At 43.3% G+C, this 23,405-nt stretch overlaps 1 protein-coding gene across 1 annotated transcript in view; it reads right to left on the reverse strand.

Moving 5' to 3' along the window:
• Positions 1 to 23,405, reverse strand: part of LOC126237420 (allergen Cr-PI-like) — a 123,816-nt gene that overhangs the window by 68,451 nt on the left and 31,960 nt on the right. Inside the window, exon 5 of the mRNA XM_049947528.1 lies at positions 9,964 to 10,274. Coding sequence (XP_049803485.1) covers positions 9,964 to 10,274 — 311 coding nt within the window. The remainder of the gene's footprint in view (positions 1 to 9,963; positions 10,275 to 23,405) is intronic.

Consider the following 23,405-nt stretch of genomic DNA (forward strand, 5'->3'; position numbering starts at 1 on the left):
GGACAACAACATCAACAACGACAGCAACACGACGATTATTAGCTCTTGCAGCCGCCATGAGAGGTGCGAAGTGCACCGCCAGCACACATCGCCGCTGCGACAGCGGGCACTGTTTCCTACAACGTGTGAAGTGCTCGCCAACAGCTCATCCTGTATCCGTGCATCGTCACAGGATTTCAGCCGAATCGGCAGTTCAGTGTCAGCTACTGGATCCGTTATTCCGTCGAGCCCTCTGCGCCAGGAGCCGGCTACAACTGCAGCCCACAAATCAGAAGCTCACTAAGGAATCATCGTCGAACAGTCGCCGTGCAATGATTATCTTCTAATCCCTGCCTAACTAAGCCTAGCAGCTCTATTTCTTCAGAATGTTGCCTTATGCCTCCTAAGTATTGATTGTGTTATTAACTTCCGAATATCCCAAGTGGTCAGAATGCGATTTTCACTCTGCAGCGGAGTGTGCGCTGATATGAAACTTCCTGGCAGATTAAAACTGTGTGCCTGACCTAGACTCGAACTCGGGACCTTTGCCCACGAAAGGCAAAGGTCCCGAGTTCGTGTCTCGGTCCGGCACACAGTTTTAATCTGCCAGGAAGTTTCATCTCAAGTGGTATTTGTTCCGGCGTAACCACAAGCGCTGGCACGAAGATGAAGAACGCAAGAGCAGAGAAGGCTGTGAGACGACGTCAGCCAATAGTTCGCTGACTAGGACCGCACCACGACAGGAGAGGTCTCTATACGAAGGGAATGTAAGTGCCGCTCCTTCCAGACTAACAACTATACTGAGACTTGTGTCTCATATTAATCATTTGCATGGAGATTGTATATAGGAAAGGATACAGGTTGCCCATCGCTTGTGGCACGTCCTTGTAAACCGAAGTTAAGTATTTTCAATCAACTTTATTGTCATTAAAACTCTTAATGTGATTTGCTTGAACTGCTGTGTAGCTATCCGAGAAAGCAGCATCCATTAGGCATACTATGAGAGACGAGTTGGCGGGAACCGACAGTAATCTGTACGGAATTTGCACAAGCTTGTTATTGGCTGAGCTAGACTTGAATGATTTTTCATTTTTTTGTCTTTCCGCAACTGAATGATTATTTCTGTTCCTAGTACATAACTCAAAACTCCACAGAGAGACTTACGTTCTTTAATGCTTCAATAAAACCATTCTACAATATTTACCTGGGCAGTGTTCTCATTACGCGCGACGTATAACTACACTCATGCTCATAAAATGGGGATAATTGCAGATTGCGGCGCCACACAACGTGGCACTACACAAAACTGGCGCTTTAGCATAGTCACATAGGGATCACAAACGACACAGATCTGTAAGGCCACGGTATTGCTGACAAGATAAGGAAACCGTCCCGAAACACATGTGCTACAAAAGGTCACTGTTTCCTGCGCGTGTCACTATGCACACGTACACAGACCGCACAACGAGTTGGCATACTCTGTATCAGATGGCCGAGCAGCTGCTGGGGTATAGCTTCCCATTCTTGCACCAGTGCCTGTCGGAGCTCCTGAAGTACCGTAGGGGTTTGAAGACGTGCAGCGATACGTCGACCGAGAGACGTGCTCGATGGGGTTTAGGTCTGGAGAAAAGGCAGGCCACTCTATTAGCCTGATATCTTCTATTTCAAGGTACTCCTCCACGATGGCATATCTGTGGGTCCGTGTGTTATCATCCATTAGGAGGAAGGTGGAACCCACTGCACCCCTGGAAAGGTGGACACACTGGTGCAAAATGACGTCCCGATACGCCTGACCTGTTACAGTTCCTTTGTGAAAGACATGCAGGGGTGTACGTGCACCAATCATAATCCCACCCCACACCATCAAACCACGACCTCCATACAGGTCCCTTTCAAGGACATTAAGGGGTTAGTATCTAGTTCCTGCTTCACGGCAGATGAAAACCTGGCGAGAATCACTGTTCAGACTATACCTGGACTCGTCCGTGAAACATAACCTGGGACCACTGTTCCAATGACCATGTACTGTGTTCTTGACACCAGGCTTTACGGACTCTCCTGTGACCAGGGGCCAGTGGAATGCACCTTGCAGGTCTCCGGGCGAATAAATCACGTCTGTTCAGTCATCTGTAGACTTTGTGTCTGGAGACAACTGTTTCAGTGAGGTAAGGTACCGAGCAAGGCTACCTACAGTACTCCGTGGCCGTCTGCGGCCACTGATGGTGAGAAATCGGTCTTCTTGTGGTGTTGTACACTGTCGACGTCCCGTACTGTAGCGCCTGGACACGTTTCATGACTGCTGGAATCGTTGCCATAATATTGAGATCACTCTTTGTGGCACACGGAGGGCCCGTGCTACGACCTGCTGTGTTTGACCAGCCTCCAGTCGCCCTAGTATTCTACCCCTCATAACATCAATATGTGTTCTTTGAGCCATTTTCAACACACAGTCACCATTAGCACGTCTGAAAACGCCTGCACATTTACTCGCTGCACCGTACTCTGACATGCACTAACACACCTCTGCGTATGTGGACCGCTGCCACCGCCACCGTGCGACGACCGCAGGTCAAATGCACCGCGTGGTCATACCAGTAGGTGATTTAAACCCGCAAACCGCCTACCAGAGCGTTGTTTCACCATGTATCACCAATTATCCTTAATTTATGAGTGTAGATTTATGCATAGACTGCACTTGACTAAAACTGCTTTCGTGACCGCGAGGTTTCTAGTGATGGTGTTTCGGCTTTCGTACCCCTTCTATAAAACATGCTTGCCAGTCCACGTCGTAATAACACCCTTATGAACCCCTTGTGGTTGCCCGCTCGACCACTTCTTCATCTGTAGAGAAAAGTAAGAGGCATTTAATGCGATGTCTGGACTTCCGATAAATTATTGAATGTGTTAATTGTGTATAGTAGGTTGCAGCTGGCCCCAGCCGGTGAGAAGAACTACAGGTACTCAGCAGAGCCTCTTCGTTTGGTTATGATGCTGCGTCGGTTGCAGCTGGTGTCAGGATGGATCTCTGTAGGATGCCCGCAATTCAGTGGAAATTATGAGAGAAGAGTATGTGAGGAAGCAGGAAATCAGATGTTACGTAATGGAATACCATAACAGGGGTGTTTGAATAGTAGGCAAGGCCAGAGTACCCTATGTCGTCATAATTTGGGTTTCTTTGGGTGTGAATTGGTAGGGACGTTGGTTTCTGTATCCAGCTCAGCTGATGCTTTGGAACCTGTACGCAACAAGCCTTTTTTCAGGCTACTAAAATTTATGTTATTACAGAAACTGGAGCAGCTGCATGCGACACAATAAAATAATGTAAACCAGTATGTCAAAGAAAACAGTACGAAGTTTGAGTGAAGGCGCAGAAGAATAACTGCATTTACGGAAAGTGAATCCAAGCGTTCGATGGAAAGGAAAGGAAATGAGCAGAGTATGACCTGGAGTCATTCTGAGAAACTAAATTGTATTTCCATATGTAAGTGTGGTTGAATGTGAGAGGGATAGTTTACAGTGTGCATCAGCAGTTTTCAGTTATAGCAATGTTACATCGACTTCAATGCAAAACCAGTTCGAAAACTAAGACATGATCAGCGGGCAATGGGTAGACATTTACTAACGGACCATAAAAACAAGAAATTCACTGGGAAAGAGTGGAAGAAATAATTATGACTATGATGAAATTGGAATGGAAATGGGTGGAATATGAAAGCGAGATGAATCAATAAGAGATGGACCTAAGAAGTTCTTTACCGGATTCAAAGAGATAAGGTAAGGAAAAGGGGAAGAAAGAGTAGTGTTTAATATCCCGTTGAGAGCTAGATCATCAGAGACGGAGCGCCAGTTCACATTAGGAAAGGATGGAGAAGAAAATCGGCCGTGCCCATTTTCAAGGAACGATTCCGGCTTCTTTCTTAAGCGAATTGGGATAATTAAGGAAAACCTAATTACGGAAAACCTAAATCAGGATTGGTGGGCTGGAATTTGAACCGATGCCCGCATCTCGTGGTCGTGCGGTAGCGTTCTCGCTTCCCACGCCCGGGTTCCCGGGTTCGATTCCCGGCGGGGTCAGCGATTTTCTCTGCCTCGTGATGGCTGGGTGTTGTGTGCTGTCCTTAAGTTAGTTAGGTTTAAGTAGTTCTAAGTTCTAGGGGACTTATGACCACAGCAGTTGAGTCCCATAGTGCTCAGAGCCATTTGAACCATTTTTTGAACCGATGTCCTCGCGAAAGCCAGTAAATGATATCTTGTAACAGGGGGAGGAGCAACATGGATGTGTACAACTGAGTAGTAAAATAGCGAGGCGAAGGAGCACAATGATCTCTGTGGACATCTTGTACCACGCAGCCACACGATCCTCCGTCGATGGTGCAAATAATGGCAATGGAGTGGCCTGCATGTGCCTGTTGTTTGTGTGGAATCAGCGCAGTAACACGGATCTACACTGCCTGATCATAAGAACGCAGACAGTTAATAGTGGACACTAATGTGGGGTGTATCCGCTCTTCGCCTTTATGACGGATGGAACTCTGCTGGCGCCACCTTCGGTGAACTGACATATCTGTGAAGCAATGAGCCGACGCAAAAGAAGATAATGCGGGTGCACGCTGGGGTGTGGAGAAAAGTCGACGTTCTCACTGATCTCAAAGGTGTTCCACTATGTTCAGGTCGGGGATCTAAGCACAGTAGTTCATTCCAGAAATGTTGCTGTCCACAAGTGCTTGCCTCGTAGATGCTGTTTTGTGACAGCGCGCATTGGTATCCTGATACACACAGTTGTCGTCTCCCATCTGATCCTCAACTGCACGCAGTGCACATGACTGTAAGATGTTGTCGAGTCGTTCAGAATTTAGCGTTTTTAAGCGTGAAGAGGGGACCACAAACTGATGATGAAGATGAGGTCCCATACTCCTTCACAGAGCGAAGGGGATTATTTGTGAGAACCGCACCGCCGTACTAGGCAAGGCCATTGCCTTCCTCCGACCGTAATGGGGATGAACGATGATGATGAGGACGACACAGCAACACCCAGTCATCTCCAGGCAGGTGAAAATCCTTGATCCCGCCGGGAATCGAACCCGGGAAGCGAGAGCGCTACCGCGAAAAGACGAGCTGCGGAAAAACCACAAAAAATACCCCCATACCATACCATCATCTTCTCCGTGCTTCGATTTTAGTACTGCACATGATGGAGGATAACTTCTGCTGGCGTTCACCAAACCCAAACCCTTAAACCGGACTGCAGCAACATATAGCAAGATTCATATCGCAATGTTAGTCGTTTCCAGTCATACAGTGCCTAGTTGCATCGCTGTTTACACCACCTAGAGCGTCGCTTAGCATTGACTATGGAAGTACACTGAAGAACCAAAGAAACTGGTACACTGCCTAATATCGCGTAGGGCACCCGCTAGCACGCAGAAGTGCCGCAACACAACTTTTTATGAAATCGACTTATATCTGAAGTAATGCTGGAAGGAATTGACACCTCGAATCCTGCAGGGTTGTGCATAAATCCGTAAGAGAACGTTGGGGTGGAAATCTCTTCTAAACAGCGCGTTGCAAGGCAATAATGTCATGTCTGGGGAATTTAAACTCAGAAGTGTGTTCCTGGCGCCACTCAATAGCAATTCTGGACGTGTGGGGTGTCGAGTTCTCGCCGGCTTCAGTCCGGAAGCGCGCTGCTGCTACGGTCGCAGGTTCGAATCCTGCCTCGGGCATGGATGTGTGTGATGTCCTTAGGTTAGTTAGGTTTAAGTAGTTCTAAGTCTAGGGGACTCAGATGTTAAGGCCCATAGTGCTTAGCGCCATTTATTCCATTAAAAGGATAAAAAAAATTTTGTCGGATTCTCCTACTGGAATTGCCCAATTCCGTCGGAATGCACAATGGACCTGAATGATGGCAGGTGATCAGACAGGATTCTTACATACGTGTCACCTGTCAGAGTCGTGCCGGCCGTGGTGGCCGAGCGGTTCTAGGTGCTGCAGTCTGGAACCGTGCGACTGCTACGGTCGCAGGTTCGAATCCTGCCCCGGGCATGGATGTGTGTGATGTCCTTAGGTTCTAGGGGACTGATAACCTCAGAAGTTGAGTCCCATAGTGCTCAGAGCCATTTGAACCATTTCTTTGTCAGAGTCGTATCTAGACGTATTCGCACGCTGACACTTACTGACGACCCAGCATTGAAATGTGCAGCAGTTTGTGGAAGGGATGGCATTCTGTCACGTTCATCGGTTCTCTTCAGTCGTCGTTGGTCCTGTTCTTGCAGGACCTTTTTCCGGCCACAGCGATGTCGGAGATTTTATGTTTTACCGAATTCCTGATATTCACGGTAAATTCTTGAAATAGTCGTACGGGAAAATCCTCACTTCATCGCTACCTCCTGGGTGCTGTGTCCCATCGCTCGTGCGACGGCTAGGACACCACGTTCAAACTTACTTAAAACTTGATAACATGCCATTGTAGCAGCAGTAACCGATCTAACAAGTGCCCCAGAAACTTGTGTTATATAGTCATTGCCGACCGCAGTGCAGCATTCTGCCTGTTTACATATATCTGTATTTGAATAGGCATGCCTATACCAGAGCCAACGCCCTTGCTGCAGTGGTTAACACCAGATCCCGTCAGATCACCGAAGTTAAGCGCTGTCGGGTTGGACCAGCACGTGGATGGGTGATTATCCGGGCTGCCGAGGGCTGTTGGCAAGCGGGGCGCCCTCAGTCCTTCTGAAGCGAAATGAGGAGCTACTTGATTGGGAAGTAGCGTCTCCGGTGTCGGAAACTGATATACTGCAGGGGGAGCGCTGCCCCTCCATATTCGTATCCGGTGACGCCTATGGTTGAGGATGCCAAGGCGGCCGGTCAGTACCATTGGGCCTTCATGGCCTGTTCGGGAGGAGTTAAGTTTTTATGCCAATACCTGCTTCTTTGGCGCTTCAGTGTTTGTGGCTTACGAGAAGCTGCTCGACCTTTGTAAACCCATTCTTTTTTTCTACCCTACGCACGGCCATTGTGCTACCTGAACTGGTGGTAGCACTTCGGAACTCACAAGTGACTCCTCCCGCTGATTTCTACAGATACTCTTCGCAATGTTGGACTGTCGCTCTCTGTCAGTACACGGGGTCTGCCTGCTCTTGGTTTTGCTGCGGTTCTTCCTTCGGGTTTCCATTTCACAATCACATCCCCAACAGTCGACCTATGCAGCTTGAGAGTCGTTGAAATACCCCGCGATGCTTTTGTTATTCAGGTCGTCTTTAGTCGACGTTCGAAGCCACTGACCCAGTTCGATTACTGTTCCTCTACTGACAATACGACACTCCACACCTTCTTTTACACCGTCGAGTCCTCCTCTCGTGATATGTAGTGATCAATTCCGCCTTACATATGTGTGTCCCGATACTGCTGCTTCGCCCGCATCTCGTGGTCGTGCGGTAGCGTTCTCGCTTCCCACGCCCGGGTTCCCGGGTTCGATTCCCGGCGGGGTCAGGGATTTTCTCTGCCTCGTGATGGCTGGGTGTTGTGTGATGTCCTTAGGTTAGTTAGGTTTAAGTAGTTCTAAGTTCTAGGGGACTGATGACCATAGATGTTAAGTCTCATAGTGTTCAGAGCCACTGCTGCTTCGATAGTGTACGTGGGAAAGTGACAGAACGTCAAACAGGACCTACCTCGTTTCGGTGTGCTCGCGACCACACCATGGATGAGGTTCCCCTATTCTTTGGTTCATCAACGCGAACTGTCAAATGGATCTCGCTCCCTAATCCCAAGTTTCAAGAACTGTGGTAGTAAAACGATCTTAAACGACAGGAATGAAAGACGTATGCTATGTCTTGTCAATCCAATTTGGTTTCGAAGGAATTGGTGCTGTCAGTGAATGCAAGACCACCACAACCATTTTACAGGAAAACAGTGCAAAGGGAACTGTGTAAAATGAACATTACTCACAGTCGCACTCAAACCTTCGTGCCATCAATGGGCCAAACAGCATCTAAACTTACCGTTAGCCGCCTGAAGGCGTGTAGTGTGAACGGAGGAGACGCGATTTTGTCTCTTAGTTTAATGATTCAGTCTAATGAACTATTTAATCCGCAGCGTGTGTGTGTGAGCGTCAGACGGATATGACGTTTTGCGGGTTTCTTACCATGATTTAGACTCATTCAATCACGTTTACTGAACAAGAGCCAGGACGTCTAGTCCACATTATCGATTACTCAGCGTTGCCCTTTCTTCGACATCGTCATGCTACGTGTGATGTTGACGCTATCTTTTCCAACGATAACGGCCATGTTCACATGTTCCATGTTTGACGAAGTTTCAGACAGGTCGACTGGTCCAGTAAATCCCCCGATATTAACCTCATATAAAATTTCTGGGTCTGTTTGGAAGAGAGAGCGAAATGAAAATGAACTTATTATTTGAGTGTTTCAACCTAATTTCAGTAGCCAGTTTTCCAACTTGTGTGCAGCAAAATAGTTGGACACTGATTCATAACATTTTTATAGACAGTGCTCAGACTGAAACAATTAATGTGTACCCAATTGCTAACTGACTATCTGATCACCTTGCACAATTAAGGGAAATAAACAGTGTGCATCTTACAAGGCGGAAGCAATTTCATACAAAGCTGGGAGGCTTGTTAATGACAACAGTATACAGTGTTTTAAGAGTAAGCTCAAAGGGGTTGTGTGGGATGAGATATATATAGAAAGAGATGCTGATGTCAAGCAGAATTTGTTTCATGGTAAATTTCTGTCAATGTTTTAAAGTTGCTTTCTTAAAAAGTCATCCAAAAGATCGATAAAAGAAAAAAAAACTACAAGTAAATGGTGGATAACTAAAGGAATTAAAAGCTCATGTAAGAAGAAAAGGGAAAATCTTTGTAAAGCCAGAGTAAGTCAACATGTGAGTTTACTTGCATAATAAAAAAATACTATAATATTGTAAGCAAAGTCACTAAAATGTCAGAATTTGGAGACAGGACAGCCAGTCAGTGTAGTACAATATTCCGTAACAATTAAACTAAATGACATTGTTGTGGCTGATAAACCACAAGCTGCAAGTACATTCAACCATCACTTTCTGAACGTAGCAGCAAACACAGGATTAAATAGTTCAACCAAAGAAACAAGAGACTCTGTTAAAAACGTCATTGCCCAAAACATTAAGCAACTAGAAGCAGCACCAACATTATTCAATGAAATTAATACTGATATAAAAATTCTAAAAAATAAAAGCTCTTATTTCATTGAAGAAATTTCAATCACAATTATGAAAACTAGTAGCAACTTAATAAGTAATGTTCTTACTGACACATGTAATGCATCACTGGTACAGGGAATTTTTACAGACAGGTTAAAATATTGTATTATTAGACCACTTCACAAGAAAAGTGACAAGAAGATTTAAACATGACCTTCTCAAACCGTTAAGTTCATCCACTTTTACTCTTCATAGAATTGCTAATCTTGGAAACAAATTATCAGCCTCCTGACGTATTTGCATATTTCCATTCAACAATACAGAATAATTTTCTGGGTGACTGATCACTCGAAAGAAAGTTTTCATTGCACAAAAGCTAGCAGCAAGAATATTATGTTGTGTTCGAGTGATGCAGGTACCTCTTCAAGGAGCTATGATTTCAACTGTGCCGTTACAATACATAATTTGCTTAGATCCATCAAAATTTGAGAAGAGCTATGTCAATACCTACAACACTAGAGGGAAAAATGACCTCCATCATCAATTGTTAATGGGGTCAATGGCTGAGATAGGAATTCAATATGCAGCAAAAAAATTTTTTGATCAGTTGCTCAATAACATAAAATGTCTGACAGGTAGCGAAGCAGGTTATAATTGTAAATTAAAAGCAATTCTCCTGTACAACTCCTTCTATTACATTGACGAATTTCTACTTAATAACTGGTAGCCAGTAAAGAAAGTCTAGTTTTTAAGTGTAGTAGCACGAGTAAGGCGCCGCGTGCTTACCGAGACCGGCTCCCACAGCTCGACTGGCCTGACGGGCAGCAGGTGATGCGACAGCCTCTCCAGGTCGTAGCGCGCCAGCAGGTTGCGCAGCAGGAAGTAGTAGAGGTCTCCGCGCATCCGAAGCACGGGCCATGGACACTCAGTGGCGTTCACCCAGGGCACGATATACTGCAGGCCCATGAACGCCATGTACGACGACAGCCCCACGTCCTCTCTGAAGTAGGACAGCCGCGCCTCGGGGTTGCGAGACGCGTGCGACCCCGTGTAGTTGGCCCTAATCACGTACGGGCGGTCCTCCTCAGCGCACAGCCCTGTGTCAACCAAGAGAAGGCAAGTTTTGTCAGTAGAGAATACTAGGGCTGTGTTGTAAAATGACTTGAACTGTTCGGACAGAGTACGTCACTGTTCGGGCAATCTCGTGTCCTGTTCCATCTTTTGAATGGCCTGCGATCTAGTGACTTCGTAAGTAGGCTGTTTAGGTTTTTATGTTGGTAACGCCACGTAGTGCTCTGTATGAAAATCGTTGACTGCGCTGTGTGCGGTCTGTGGCTGGTTGGACTCATTATTGGAATATTCGCTTGTGTAGTGTTGGGCAGTAGGATGTGAACAGCACGTAGCGTTGGAGGTGAGCCGCCAGCAGTGGTGGATGTGGGGAGAGAGATGCCAGAGATTTAGAGCGGACGATCTGGACGCCTATCCGTCAGAAAAAGGAAATTTGTAAGAACTGATATATATATACACTCCTGGAAATGGAAAAAAGAACACATTGACACCGGTGTGTCAGACCCACCATACTTGCTCCGGACACTGCGAGAGGGCTGTACAAGCAATGATCACACGCACGGCACAGCGGACACACCAGGAACCGCGGTGTTGGCCGTCGAATGGCGCTAGCTGCGCAGCATTTGTGCACCGCCGCCGTCAGTGTCAGCCAGTTTGCCGTGGCATACGGAGCTCCATCGCAGTCTTTAACACTGGTAGCATGCCGCGACAGCGTGGACGTGAACCGTATGTGCAGTTGACGGACTTTGAGCGAGGGCGTATAGTGGGCATGCGGGAGGCCGGGTGGACGTACCGCCGAATTGCTCAACACGTGGGGCGTGAGGTCTCCACAGTACATCGATGTTGTCGCCAGTGGTCGGCGGAAGGTGCACGTGCCCGTCGACCTGGGACCGGACCGCAGCGACGCACGGATGCACGCCAAGACCGTAGGATCCTACGCAGTGCCGTACGGGACCGCACCGCCACTTCCCAGCAAATTAGGGACACTGTTGCTCCTGGGGTATCGGCGAGGACCATTCGCAACCGTCTCCATGAAGCTGGGCTACGGTCCCAAACACCGTTAGGCCGTCTTCCGCTCACGCCCCAACATCGTGCAGCCCGCCTCCAGTGGTGTCGCGACAGGCGTGAATGGAGGGACGAATGGAGACGTGTCGTCTTCAGCGATGAGAGTCGCTTCTGCCTTGGTGCCAATGATGGTCGTATGCGTGTTTGGCGCCGTGCAGGTGAGCGCCACAATCAGGACTGCATACGACCGAGGCACACAGGGCCAACACCCGGCATCATGGTGTGGGGAGCGATCTCCTACACTGGCCGTACACCACTGGTGATCGTCGAGGGGACACTGAATAGTGCACGGTACATCCAAACCGTCATCGAACCCATCGTTCTACCATTCCTAGACCGGCAAGGGAACTTGCTGTTCCAACAGGACAATGCACGTCCGCATGTATCCCGTGCCACCCAACGTGTTCTAGAAGGTGTAAGTCAACTACCCTGGCCAGCAAGATCTCCGGATCTGTCCCCCATTGAGCATGTTTGGGACTGGATGAAGCGTCGTCTCACGCGGTCTGCACGTCCAGCACGAACGCTGGTCTAACTGAGGCGCCAGGTGGAAATGGCATGGCAAGCCGTTCCACAGGACTACATCCAGCATCTCTACGATCGTCTCCATGGGAGAATAGCAGCCTGCATTGCTGCGAAAGGTGGATATACACTGTACTAGTGACGACATTGTGCATGCTCTGTTGCCTGTGTCTATGTGCCTGTGGTTCTGTCAGTGTGATCATGTGATGTATTTGACCCCAGGAATGTGTCAATAAAGTTTCCCCTTCCTGGGACAATGAATTCACGGTGTTCTTATTTCAATTTCCAGGAGTATATATATATATATATATATATATATATATATATATATATATATATATATATATATATATATATATATAATGACTTTTGAACACTATTAAGGTAAATACATTGTCTGTTCACTATCAAAATCTTTCATTTACTAACTATGCCTGTCAGTAGTTAGTGCCTTAAGTAGTTAGAATCTTTTATTTAGCTGGCAGTATTGGCGCTCGCTGTATTGCAGTAATGAGAGTAACGAAGATTTTTGCGAGGTAAGTGATTCACGAAAGATGTAGGTTATTGTTAGTCAGGGCCATTCTTTTGTAGGGATTATTGAAAATCAGATTGCGTTGCGCTAAAAAATATTGTGTTTCAGTTTAGTTATGATCAGAATAAGTAAAGAGAATTGTCTGAGTACGTTCAGTTTTACTCAGGTGTCACATAACATAGAAGTTTACCAGCACAGTCATTCTTAATTTTTGAAGGGGAAAGTTTCAACTTCTGTAGGTACTGTCACAACGACTTGTCTGAGTGTTTTAATGCAGTATTAATTGTAATAATGAAAATAACTATGAAAAGCGGACTAAAAGAACCTTCCAGGTTGCAGGTAATGCGGTACAACGGCAACTAATAAATAAATAAAAGATTGCAATAATGGTTCCTTCATATTCTTGAGCTTTCGGTCGTCCCGCGATCTAAAGACGTCTCTTGGTACAGTCTCCAATACGGATCTTGCCGCTTAACTCATTCTCGCGATAAAAATATCAGTCACTTTATTATGATGTATTTCGTTTGTTCAGCGTTTAATTCTCGTGTCATTCATCTGAATTTTTCCGTCTTGTTTTCAAACTTATTAACATCTGGTTACTTTTGTAGCTGTTATTCTAATATGTCGACAAGGATTGAATCACTGAATTGCAGTGTACTCGGAAAATCATTACCAAGCCTCATTAACAAACACAATATTGTACTGGGTTCAGTCAAGCAATATTTTTTGGAGGACGACATTTTCGTCTTTGTCACCTTTACTCAAAAACCAGCATAAGTGTTCGTATATCGGTACGTACCGCTACTGTGTGAGAACTCGTACTGTAAATTCGTTCAAAGACAATAGGAGTTTGTGCAGTGGTAGGATCTAATGCTACTTCCTCCAGTGTTGCACGAAACTGTAAAATTTTAAACAGAGCCATAGCTTATTCTTGTGGCTAGTTAGTTACTTCTTGCGCATCCCTGTCCCTTGCACTCGCAGTGCGTGAATCAACTGTCACGTCGTTGTTCGGATATGATCGATACTGTATCGAACGCTGTGGTGTATCAGGAAATATCGAGTATCGTTTGCCCAGCCCTAGTGAATAGTATCGAACCATCAGTTTAATGAACCATGACTGCAGTAGGCTGAAATATTTAAAGAAGAATGGAAGAAAACTGGTAGAAGCTGACGTCAGGGCAGATCAGTTTGGGTTCCGAAGAGATTTAGGAACACGCGGGGAAATGCTAAAACCTCTAAGTTATCTTAAGAATTTAGGTTAAAGCAAAGTGAAACGTACTTTTGTAATACACAATTGAAAGGTGCTAACAATGCTGATTCAACTAGAATCTTTGAAATTCTGAACCTAAACAAAACTCCGTCTGAACAGGTCCCGTAACCCCATTGTTACCGACCGATCGCCGAGCCGTCCTCAAGCGATAGGAATCACTGGTTGCGGATATGGAGGCGTAAGTGGTCAGCACACCCATCTCCTGGCCGTTGGCAGTTTTTGTGACCGGAGACGCGACTTCTCAGTCAAGTAGATCCTCAGCTGGCTTTATAAGGGCTGAGTTCACGCCACTTGCCATCACGTGGTAGCCAAGTCCGACAGCGCTTAGCTTCAGTGATCCGTCGAGAACTCGCGTTTCAATTGCGGCAAGGCCGTTGGCAAATTCTGAAGCTAGCAAGGATAAAATACAGTGGGGGAGTGGTTATTTGGAGCTCCTAAAGATACCATACTACATTACAGTAAGAATCGAAGGAACTGAACAGAATTCAGCAGTAGAGAAGGGAGTGGGAAAATGTTGTAGCGTCCCCATGATGTTATTCAATCTGCATAATAAACAAGAAGTGAAGGAAACCAAAGTAAAATTTGGAGAGGGAACTGAAGTTCAGATAGAAGAAATAAAGATTTTTAAGGCTAGCCGATGACATTGTAATTCTCCCTCACACAGCACTAGACTTGGAAGAGCAGCTGAACTGAGTGTATAGTGTCTTGAAAAGAGCTTATAAGATGAATTTCAGCAAAAGTGCAACAGAGGTAATGGAATGCAGTCATATTAAATCAGGCGACGCTAATGGAATTAGATTAGGAGCTGAGACAATAAAAGTAGTAGACGAGTTTCCCTATTTGGGCGGTAGCATAACTGATGGTGACAGAAGTGGAGAGGATAGAAAATGCAGACTGGAAACAACAAGGAAATCATTTCTGAAAGAGAGAAATTTCGTATCATCGAATGTTAGGAAAGCTTTTCTGGAGGTATTTTTCTGGAGTGTAGCTTTGTATGGAAGTGAAATGTGAACGGTAAACGGTTGAGACAAGAAGAAATAGAAGCTTTTAAATTGTTGTGCTAGAGACGAATGGTGATTGGATGGGAAGAGCGAGTAACGAATGACGGAAGTATTGAATCGAATTCTGGGGAAAATATTCGGGTACATCCTGACTAAAAATAGGTATCTGTTGATACGATACATCCTGAGGCATCAAGGAATCATCAGTTTGGTAATGGAGGGAAGTATTTGGGGTAAAAATTACAGAAGAAGACCTAGACAGGAATACAGAAAGAAGTTTCAAATGAGTATAGGTTGTGACAGCTATTCAGAGACGAAGAGAGTTGCACAGGATAGACTGATGTGAGTCCAACACCAAACCAATGTTTTGGCTGAGGTCTGTAGCAACAACAGCAACAACAACAATGTGACCGACATCAAATGATTTATCAGTATTCAGCAGTAAAAACGACGGGAAAGCATGCAGACCATCCACCTGTTCTCCAAGATGACACTTCTGACATATTGTCAATTACAATTTGGCGGTACCACAAACACTCATAAGACAGGAAACACGTACTGTAATGGTCAAGCATTATTTAATTTGCACCGTAATGGACACGGCACAGTTCAACACGACTTCCCCGGTGACGGTGCGTATCAAAACAATTCACCGAAATCGAGGGCACTCTTGTCCTCGCCTTAGTCAAGGTGGACGAATATGTGCCTCCACGGAAAGTCACCGCGCGGAGTGGCCGCCTGGTTTGAGGCGCCATGTCACGGATTACGCGGCCGCTCCCGCCGGTGGTTCAAGTCCTCTATCGGGCATGTGTGTGTGTGTGTGTTGTTCTTAGCATAACTTAGGTTTAAGTTAGTCTCAGTAGTATGTAGTCTACGGACCGATGACCTCAACAGATTGGTCCCTTAGGAATGCACACACACACACACACACACACACACATGGAAATTATTCGGCGATCGCTCTTTTCCTCTAAGACATCCCTTAGTGTCTTTTGTTGCGCATGTTTAATTATTTTAATTGTTTCTACTTCTCCTAAACTGGACTGCAAACAGAAAGCAATAGTGCTACATTGGGCGCAACTGTACTGCCCGGGGCACACACTGATATGACGCTGCGGACATACGACTGTCGACGATTCTGCCATAGAGTATTGTTGGATTCCTCCCGCCGCAGTTATACGTAGTTCGGGTGGGTGCTTTTCGAAATAATGTGATTAAGTCAATGATGTTGTATTAGCACAGTCACCATTTACGGCGCAGCCTTAAGGAACAACCGTTGCTTGCCCTAATATTCTACTAATGGAATCTTGTTCATGTCCTAGCTGATATTTATTATAACACTTCCAGTTAAGATATTTTTCTAGCTCATCATCTGCATAACCTTAATCGGATGTTATGAAAGGCAAGTCTAATATTTAAGGCACTGATATATTTTTGTATTTTTGTGTTTTAAATGTTGCAAAGTTAATTTGGATTTTCGGAATGGTTTTAGTGTCATTGAGTTTATTATTGTTGAATGTAATTTACCATTTTCTCAGGGTTACAAACTTCGATTTGTTTGACTGTTGAATTCTCAGTTTGAATAAAATAAGACTGACTGGTATGCATATTTTATGAAGTATAACATCTAATTAATCAATTTTGAAGTATTGTAAAATATATTGCACACAATTAGCCCAGTTACTCCATTCCTCTTCCTATCATTCTTTTATTCTCTTTTACATTACTAATAGCTTCACTTAACAAACTTCGTTTATTTTAACTAATTTGCAGTTTCTATTTTCTTTATTTTTATCTGTAACTCTTATTATTATTGCTATAATTATAATACAATATATTATAACATAATATACCATACAATGGAGACTTCTTTAAAACAGCCGTTGCTTTCCATGGTGGCAGCACTTACCAGCAGGAAGTCAATAACTTCCAATAATTTGTAGAAGGAGTCATTAGGTAATATGCAATTCCTTTGGGTTATTTTTGAACAGTCAGTAACCTTAATTGCAATACCCAAGACAAGGTGGCATTTGTGTCTTTAGGACAAGAAAGTAATAAATAATTTTGAACCGAGAGAAGGATGGAGTGACTTTGTGGATCAATTTATGGAAGTATAGTTCCCATTTTAGTATGTTGCCGATTTGGAGGCCAAGACATTTTAGAATTGTATTTCAGGTAGTAAATCAATTCCTTTTCAAACACGTATCAGTATTATTTCTTTATAATTGTATAGCATTACAGACATTATGTCGGGCTTTTCTTTTTCAAGGTTACATTCAGTCACCTCTTGGCCAGCTGCTCTTTTGCTGTATAATGTATTTTCATAAGAGAAAAAGGAACCTGAGTATGCTTCATGGAATATCCCCTATATCTGTAGGATGAACCAAAATTCACGCACTCGGACGCCTCAGCGCGATTCCTTTCGTGGCGACAGCACAAGAATGTCTGTAACAACAGTTCGTCCAGTGTGTATTTTATGTAGAGAATGGACGCACAAGAGACGCTGTTATCGTTGCTGTTAACCGAAAATACACGCAGGACGAAATTTTGTTACATACTTTTTTGCACTGTTGGTATGTAAGGAATCGCACGGTGGCGTGCGAATTTTGTTTCACCCTGTGTAATATGAGAGTATTATTAGTTGAGGACTAAACTAGTACATTGCCAGGCACTTGTAGGGCCAGAGATTGTATACGCGTCACAGAATATGAGCATGAAAGTCAAGAATACGAACAGAAGACTTAAAGGATCTAATAAGGAATTATGAGGAAGAATTTAAAATCTATTCCACAACAATGAATATGAAAGTTTGAGAAGAAATAAACACATGATACGGGGGAGCAGAAGAAAATAGACACATAATATACGAAATAAGGAGCGTAATACACAACCCCATTCATTCACATACTGGTCATGTATGACAGCTATCAAAACGAAGGACTGGACGATACCACACCGTCTGTCATACAGAGTTCCCTCAACAAAGGAAAGAAAAGAGGCTTACATGCGGAGCAATGTAAGACATATGGAAAATTATGTATACAAACACTTTTGAAATCTTGGTAGAAATGATAAAAAATGAAGAGATAAATGAATTCTTAAATTTAAAATATAATCTTGATGTGAAAATTGACTTATGGTAAGGCGATGGTGATGTGAAGACTGACTTTGGAAGTGGAAATGATGATGAGACTCTTGTTTATGATCAAGATAGTTACGAGTGATGTAAATGCATACATATTTCTCAACAGCTCTGTGTGTGTCGATGAAACAAGTTCAGAGGCGTATGGGATGGATATAATGGTAGTCTGAATGGTAAAAGTTAAAGGCTAAACGAGTAGGGTGAACCTCAAGCACACAAAAGGAAATTGTAGGGTTTCTGGATGAAAATATCGGAGACTTTTTTGTTAGTTTGCTTTAGGGATAGGGTTTGGTACCCTGTTATTAGAAGATTTGTGCTTATGTTGAAAAACATTTACCACAGAAATGAAGTATTTGTACATAAGCAATTTGGAATACTCACTTCTCTTTCATTTTCCGTCCCTACAAGAGGCTGAAAAAAAAGAAGCTTATTGTTTTTGTCGTAATGCAGTGCAACGTAAATCTAGAAGTTTTGTATGCAATTAAGGCAATGTAGATGCAAGTATACGTATGATTAATGGCAGAATAAAACCCATTTTGCTGCACTGGTTTACATCAGTGTTAGTCAACCTGGACTGTACCGCCCATTACTAGGCGTTCCAGCTTTTATGGTTGGCGGTAAGCAGTTGACATTTGAAGAACATTTTCAATAAGTTTTCAAAAAAGTTTGACATTGAGTACTGGGTAAGTAATTATTATTACATGGTTTCATTTGCTGTGACTCTGCTTTATAAATTTTCTAAAGTAAAGTTACTTCCCTATTTTATAAATCGCCATTACTGTGGAACCAGTAGGCGGTTGCAAAGTTTTCTGTTAACAGAGATACAAAAATGGGCAGTAGGTAAACGAGATTGACTACCTCTACTCATGTGTAAAGCAAATTAAAATAACATCCAACGTCTCTCGGCATCAGAAATGAGGTCCCTTACTTTATCTCATTCGCAAAACTTTTAATTAATACTCATGAAGTTTTGTCTCTCACATTCTACATTATGTTATAATGGCGGTTGCAATAGGACTAGTTATAGTGTAATTAATGAATGCTTGGATACCACTAAAAGTTTAGCAGCTTGTATATTGGTCCAAATTGCTCTGAGCACAATGGGACTTAACTTCTGAGGTCATCAGTCCCCTATAAATTAGAACTACTTAAACCTAAGTAACCTAAGGACATCACACACATCAATGCCCGAGGCAGGATTCGAACCTGCGACCGTAGCGGTCGCGATGTTCCAGACTGTAGCGGCCACCCCTGCCGGCCGCAGCTTGTATATTCCCCGATCTACAGCATTTAATGAACAAAAGTTAGAAAGTATTGTTTTTCTTACTTTCTATCAGCGAATTAAACTGTATGGTTATACAGTATACCGAATCAACATCATTAATATTATTTCAGACCATTTAACTGTAACTAAGAGAAAGTTATAATTAATTAAAAAACATGATGTCATGAATTCAAAAATGGTTCAAATGGCTCTGAGCACTATGGGACTCAACATCTGTGGTCATAAGTCCCCTAGAACTTAGAACTACTTAAACCTAACTAACCTGAGGACATCACACACATCCATGCCCGAGGCAGGATTCGAACCTGCGACCGTAGCAGTCGCGCGGTTCCTGACTGAGCGCCTAGAAACGCTAGACCACCGCGGCCGGCTGTCATGAATTAACATACGCCTTAAACATCAGCAAAATTTATAGTTTCAGTCTCGTGATTGCGTAATTACATTTCCATAGAAATTTTAGGAGAATTATCTACGTAGTAATAAAACCAATAATTAATTAGCAAAATTCGTGAATATCAACTTACCTAAGAAACAGACTTCTGGAACGTTTATCAGTCGTATGATATATTACACGTGATTTGTGCACTTTCTGTATCATGTTAGTAACCAAAATCTCATTAGATCAGTTGTAATTAACTTTTTTACTAACGATTTTTGAATATTCTGATGTAAACACTATTCATTTTCAGTCCTTCTGATATTAGGAAATTATCATACAGAACATTAACCTAAAACTCCGCTTTGGCATTTTTACTGTACGTCAGTTAATTTTAGGACTGAAATTCAACATGAAATCAAGATGTAACTAATGATTTTACGATAGGAACTGTTTTTGTAACTTCATAAAGAAATTTCCACACAAAAGTTCAAAGAACAACATTTAGAAATGTATTCAGGGTAAATCATCATTTATTGTGTTTAAAACAGTACTATCAGTTTGTTGTAAATCATTAACTTCTCTGTGCACAATAGGCCAAAGAACGTACATTGTTAAGATAAATTATGTACTGAGCGGTGCAAAGCACTTGAAGCCAGTAGTATTTTGGCCAATGTAATGACGCAGAGTCTGTACTAGTTGTTGTTTTGTCAATCATTTTGGTAGAAAACAGTGTAGTGTTAATATCTTTGTAAATATTGACGAAAAATACATCTGTTGATAAAACGATTAATGAGTGTGTCGAAAAATATTATTTTTAACATCCATGTTTTCATCACGTCCAAAATCCAGGCAAATTTATAATATGCAGTCCCTAATGGACATTATTGGTGGATGAGATTCAGCAGGTTCACAGCTAAGTATTCCCCTGAAAAAATTACGTCGCTTTCATACTACAACGAATCTCTCGTAATGGGAAGTATTTTAGCCAGATATGCAGTTGGAGTAACATTAGACGATCCAAAAGATGATGAACGATGAAGCGCAATCATCTATATATAGTCGCCGGCCGCGGTGGTCTCACGGTTCTAGGCGCGCAGTCCGGAACCGTGCGACTGCTACGGTCGCAGGTTCGAATCCTGCCTCGGGCATGGATGTGTGTGATGTCCTTAGGTTAGTTAGGTTTAAGTAGTTCTAAGTTCTAGGGGACTAATGACCACAGCAGTTGAGTCCCATAGTGCTCAGAGCCATTTGAACCATCTATATATAGTCAACAGTTTTTCTTCTTTAAGGCCAGCAGCATAATGTATGTCTGATAACGACTCGAGTATTAGAACAGATGTACCAAACAGCTGCTTCTAATAAGAAATCTTTATTCACGACGGACTGTTTCGGCCTTTATTGCCCGTGTCATGTACCTGCGATTACGATTTCGTTGGGAATACGTATCAATGTGGATGTCATTTATACTGAAGCAGCTATATTGTACTCACGTTTAGATTGATGTGATGTCCATATTATGTCGTTAGTTAACTGTCTTATAACTGCGGAAATGATCAAAAATACATTCCAGATTCCGCTCAGAATACCAAAACGTTTTGCAATGAACATTCTTGAACAATTAGAAATCTATATATACACGACAAAATATTGACAAGAAATATTAAACGAACATACAGAATTTAGGCACAAGTGCTACCTCAAAACTTTTATTGAACATTTAGGAGGCGAAACTGGATAAATTGGAAGTAACATATGCAATAACCAAAGAGAGTCGTAACAGATTTTCGTTGTTAAAATAATATCCCTGTTCATCTGCAGAATGTTTGTAAACATACAGCGTCGAAAGAGTGGAACTGTTAAACTACTGTCACACCATAATTAACATTTCATTTTGAATATATTTACATCACTGACCACATTATTAAAAGAGTGAATGTTAACTAACGACGTAATATGAACGTCACATCACTACAGGTATGAGTACATTATAGCCAGTTTAAAATAAATCACTAAAATTGTAATCGCAAATACTTGACAATAGCGATAAAGACCGAAACAGTCTGAGGTGAGTAAAGATTACTTATCACGAGGGTCACTCCAAAGGAAATGTACACTATTTTTTTTAAATCCATATTTTATTCTACATGTTTGAAAGTTTTACAGTGTGTAGGTACATCCTTGAGGAACAATATTTTCAATTCTCCTCATAATTTGTATCCCTCTCAACTGCCTTACGCCATCTTGGAACCAGCGCCTGTATACCCGCACAGTAAAATTCTGGACCAACCTGTTGGATTCACTGTTTGGCAGCGTGCACAAGGGAGTCATCATCTTCAAACCTTCTTCCACGAAGAGAGTCTTTCAGTTTCCCAAACAGATGATAGTCACATGGAGCCAGGTCAGGACTGCAAGGCGGATGTTTCAGCGTTATCCATCCGAGTTTTGTGATCGCTTCCATGGTTTTTTGACTGACATGTGGCCATGCATTGTCGTGCAACAGCAAAACATCCTGCTTTTGCCGATTTAGTCGAACACGACTCAGTCGAGCTTGATGTCTCTTCAGTGTCGTCACATATGCATCAGAATTTATGGTGGTTCCACTTGGCATACTGTCCACAAGCAACAGTCCTTCGGAATAGAAAAACCGTAGCCATCACTTTTCCAGCAGAAGGTGTGGTTTTGAATTTTTTTTCTTGGGTGAATTTGCATGATGGGAGTCCATTGATTGCCTCTTCGTCTCTGGTGAAAAATGATCACCTGTCACAATTCTTCCATGAAATTCATTCCCACCATTCTCGTAGTGTTCCAATAGTTCGCTGCATACCGTTTTTCTTGTTTCTTTGTGAGCCACTGTCAACATCCTGGGAACCCACCTGGCACAAACCTTTCTTAGCGCCAACACTTTCGGTATTCTGCAAACACTTCCTTCCCCTATTCCAACTTAGCGTGACAATTGGTTCACTGTGGTGCGTCTGTGAGCAGTCACCATTTCGTTAACACTTTGCTCATTGTCTGGAATGTGTGCAGTACGAGGCCTGCCGCTGCGAGGACAATCCTCAACATTGCCGTGCCCGCTTTCATCACGTAACCTTCTTGCCCACCGACTAACTGTACTTCGATCGACAGCAGCATCTCCATACACCTTTTTCAACCTCTTGTGCATGTTTCCCAGTGTCTCGTTTTCACAGCACAGGAATTCTATGACAGCACGTTGCTTCTGACGAACGACAAGTGTTGCAGCCATCTTGAAGACATGCTGTGACGGCGCCACTCACGGGAACAGGTTGAACTAAGTTTGAAAACAAGCGGGAAGGATGTATCTACACACTGAAAAACTTTCACACATGCGGAATGAAAACTGTATTTTTACAAAAAGAGTGTGCATTTCTTTTGGAGTGACCCTCGTATAAGCAGCTATTTTTTGCACCTGTTCTAATAATCTCTGCATGTAGGTTTAAATAAAGCTAGATGAAGAAGAAACAGGAATTAAAATAGCTGGAATAAATGTAAACAACCTCAGGTACGCGGATGATACGATCCTGTTGGCAGAAAGAGAATTGAGAACACTCGTACTGAAGGTGAAAGACGAAAGTGAAAAGGCTGGTCTTATGCTGAATGTGAAGAAAACGAAAATTATGGCAACTACACCTACCAATTCGTGGGATATAGCAGGAGAAACCGTGGAGGTAGTGACCACATTCAGTTATCTCGGTTCCCAGATCTCTGCTGATGGCGACTGCAGCCATGAAATCCGGAGACGCCTGTTGCTCGGTAGACAGGCGATGTCAAACCTTGACAAGGTTATAAGGTCAAGAGATATAACACTAGTAACAAAGATCCGTATTGTGAGGGCTATGGTCTTTCCAGTTGTGATGTATGGATGTGAGACCTGGACTATTATAAAGGCTGAACGGCGAAGAATTGACTCCTTCGAATTGTGGTGTTGGAGGAAACTTCTTAGAGTTCC

The sequence above is a fragment of the Schistocerca nitens genome, chromosome 2, assembly GCF_023898315.1.
Source record: "Schistocerca nitens isolate TAMUIC-IGC-003100 chromosome 2, iqSchNite1.1, whole genome shotgun sequence".
Classification (NCBI taxonomy): Eukaryota; Metazoa; Arthropoda; class Insecta; order Orthoptera; family Acrididae; genus Schistocerca; species Schistocerca nitens.